Raw genomic sequence first — 2924 nt, forward strand, 5'->3', positions numbered from 1 at the left:
AGCTTACAACAAAACAATAGATGAGCAGGTATTAAACAGTGTTACTTAAATGTAACCAAGAATACAATTTGTATCTGTTTGTGAAAACTGCAGGTCTGGAGGTTTTAACTGGGGCTCTAAAATAAGACCAGTGTAACGTGAACTTTATTTTACTGGCTATCTGTCAACATTCAGCAACAGTTCAGTTGTATTTGGGGTCAGCAGTTAGTACATTCTGCATCTCAGAGAATGCTTCAAGAGGTAAGTACTATAGAAATATTAATTATGAACAGGGTAAAATACTTCCAAAAGGAAACCGAGTGCTTAAGCATCAGTCCTAGGAAAAAAAACACGACACACAAGGAGAAATGAGCACTCAAGAGGTGGCTTACAAGTTGGACAAGAAACATTTAAAAAGAGGCTTGCAAGTTGAAAACACATCTTATTCATACCAATTACCTGTGAAAAGCACCAATCTAATTTAGCTGCTTAAATGTGACATGCAAGTTTATGAAACTCATTTAATCATGCTACTGCACTAACGCAACAGTGACATTAGATGACAAACCTGGTTTTCTTCCTGCAAAACTCTATATTGTTCCTTCCAAATGGTGATTTTTGAAGCTTCATCTTTCCTTAGAGCTCTCTCCTTTTTTAGCTCAGGACTCCAGAAGGTCTTGATACTGTTCATGGAAGAACTCAGCTTGCTTTCTTTCACCTCCACATCCTTGCGAAGCAGATCGTTTTCCCTTAATACTTCTTTGAGTTGTGTCTGCAGATCCATTATTGTGTTATCCCTGGCCTGGCGCAGTGAGTGTGGCACAGTGGATGCCATACTCACTGGAGGGAGATGGTGCTCTCCAAATGCAATAGTATCACTGGCAACTCCACTACTGGCAATGTTAGGGCTGCTACCCATTGCAGTCATCCTAACACCGTAAGGCAGCCGCCCCCCAGATCGGCCCAAAGTCATGGTGCTTTTTGGGGTGTCTGCACCCACATTCTCATGGTCACTTAGATACATAGGGCCAGACGTAGCATAGGCAGCATTTAAGGACTGAATATTTTCCATAGAAAGGGTTTTCCCACTGCCACCCCCAGTACTACTCCCAGAACTGCCTCCTGTGCTGTTGGTCCGACGATGGCCCAAGCGTGGTGACCGTGGCAGCCTTGGTGAACGCCCTGGACTCTGGTTGCTTGGCTCAACCTTACCAACTGACCGAGCACTTCCATACATGATTAAGCTGGTGGTGTGAGGCAATTAGATAGGCATAAATCAGGAATGAGAGAAATCCTGTTAAGTTCTTCAACAGTTTTAAGTCAGCTTAAGGCCAATCACAACTTATAACAGACCCAGTTGTCCATCTTTGAAGTCACGTGCTCACAATGTTCAGGACCATATCTGTATCAATAAAAATAACATATTAAAAACTGTATCAATAAAAGTAACTATTAAATACCTAGTTTATCACACAATATTTTGTCCCACATTAGAATAAAGTGTATTCTATCTTTACACTTCTCCAGCATCTTTTCAATTCCCACTCACAAAAAAACAATCTTTTATTTAAACCTTAATATTTAAATGCAAAAAGGAACTTCTATTCTTGCTTTTCTGTTGTTATATTATCACAGTAAAGAGAGAGAGGAAAAAAAGAACCCATCAATTTTCAAGCCATAATTTTGTTGGTCATGACCTGAACTCCACAAAAGTGGTCTAACTTTTTTTCCTATTTCTAACTGGCCCTAATGCTGTTACCTTTCTGAGTAAGAGAGACAATCAAAATTTAAAGCCCATTCAGTAGTATTTTTTTTCCTTCAAGTACTGCTAGCTTCGCTAGGGCAGTTTCTAAACCCTGCCGCTGTGAAAATAATCCTGCAAATGGGAAGGTAGGATGGACTGAAATTATTCTGATCATGATCTCGACTAGCAGGTCCCTTTAGTGTTCCTGTCAGTCCTCCTTCAAATTCAGAAATCAGAACCGAAACTAAGAAGAATCATGAAATCATTACTGACCACAAAGCTTAAGCAAGTATAGATACAACTCCAAAAGAACAGCAGTCTCACAGTAATGGGACCAATGAGGTTAAGAGGAACAAGAGAATCACACCTGCACTGAAAACTGGTTCCAGACTCTTATCTTCTTTCAAACTGGGATTCAGTCCGAAACATGACTTAAATCTTTGTTCAGGTTAAGCAAAGATTTCAATCAAAATATACTTCTCATTAACCAGCTCAGATTAATTCTATTAAATAATATCATTCCAACAGCAGGGACCTCTTAAAACACAGAACAGTATGACATCACCATGTTGCAGTTCCTCCTCCCCTCTCCTTTTTCTTTAAACATGGACTCTGGTAGCATATGCAATAAAATTCCTTATTTTTGCACCACAACATTATGCTGTTCTACAAGCGCTAGGAGTATCTCTTTAGTACAGGGGCACTGGGCTGAGACCACTGTTAGTAGTCAAGATCTAGTAGAAGAGCAAGAAACAGGGATGAAACCCACTCTTGTGACTGAACTACTGCACGGCAGAACTACTCCCATCATACAGGTCTCACTTTTTTTTCCTCTTTTCTCCAGTGTAATCTATTTCAAGTCACTGTTGGGCTCAACTGAAATCAAAACTAGAACACTGAAACATTCCTGGTCTGGCCTCTCCCCATTAGATGAAAGAATACCTGGTAGTGTCCAAAGAGCAGAAGCATCTCATAAATCCCAACATCTTTCCTTTCACACCAGCTTTCATCTAGCCTCACCTTCTGCTCAGAAGTTAGATTTGCCAGATATTAGGAATCAATTTTTCCAAATCCTATGGCTGAAGGCATGTTTGTGAGATAATAATTAGGAAGCAGATCAAAAATTAGGCTTAAAAGAGGAATACACTCACAAAAGAAATTGTAGAAATAGTAAAAGTGGGTGGAGGGGAAGAGATCAAAA

General features: G+C 39.9%; 1 protein-coding gene across 1 annotated transcript; it reads right to left on the minus strand.

Annotated features, from left to right (window-relative positions):
• Nucleotides 1-407: 407 nt before the first annotated feature.
• On the minus strand, nt 408-1216 carry LOC104077059 (ELKS/Rab6-interacting/CAST family member 1-like). Its single transcript, XM_009578155.1, has one exon. The coding sequence runs from the start codon at nt 1214-1216 to the stop codon at nt 518-520; it is 699 nt and encodes a 232-aa protein (XP_009576450.1). The 3' UTR covers nt 408-517.
• Nucleotides 1217-2924: the final 1708 nt, after the last annotated feature.

The sequence above is a fragment of the Fulmarus glacialis genome, unplaced genomic scaffold (genome assembly GCF_000690835.1).
Source record: "Fulmarus glacialis isolate BGI_N327 unplaced genomic scaffold, ASM69083v1 Scaffold51395, whole genome shotgun sequence".
In the NCBI taxonomy this organism is placed as follows: domain Eukaryota; kingdom Metazoa; phylum Chordata; class Aves; order Procellariiformes; family Procellariidae; genus Fulmarus; species Fulmarus glacialis.

What these genes read in the sequence shown, in the direction of transcription:
- LOC104077059 (XM_009578155.1), bottom strand. Translation starts at nt 1,216, where the DNA reads ATGTATGGAAGTGCTCGGTCAGTTGGTAAGGTTGAGCCAAGCAACCAG.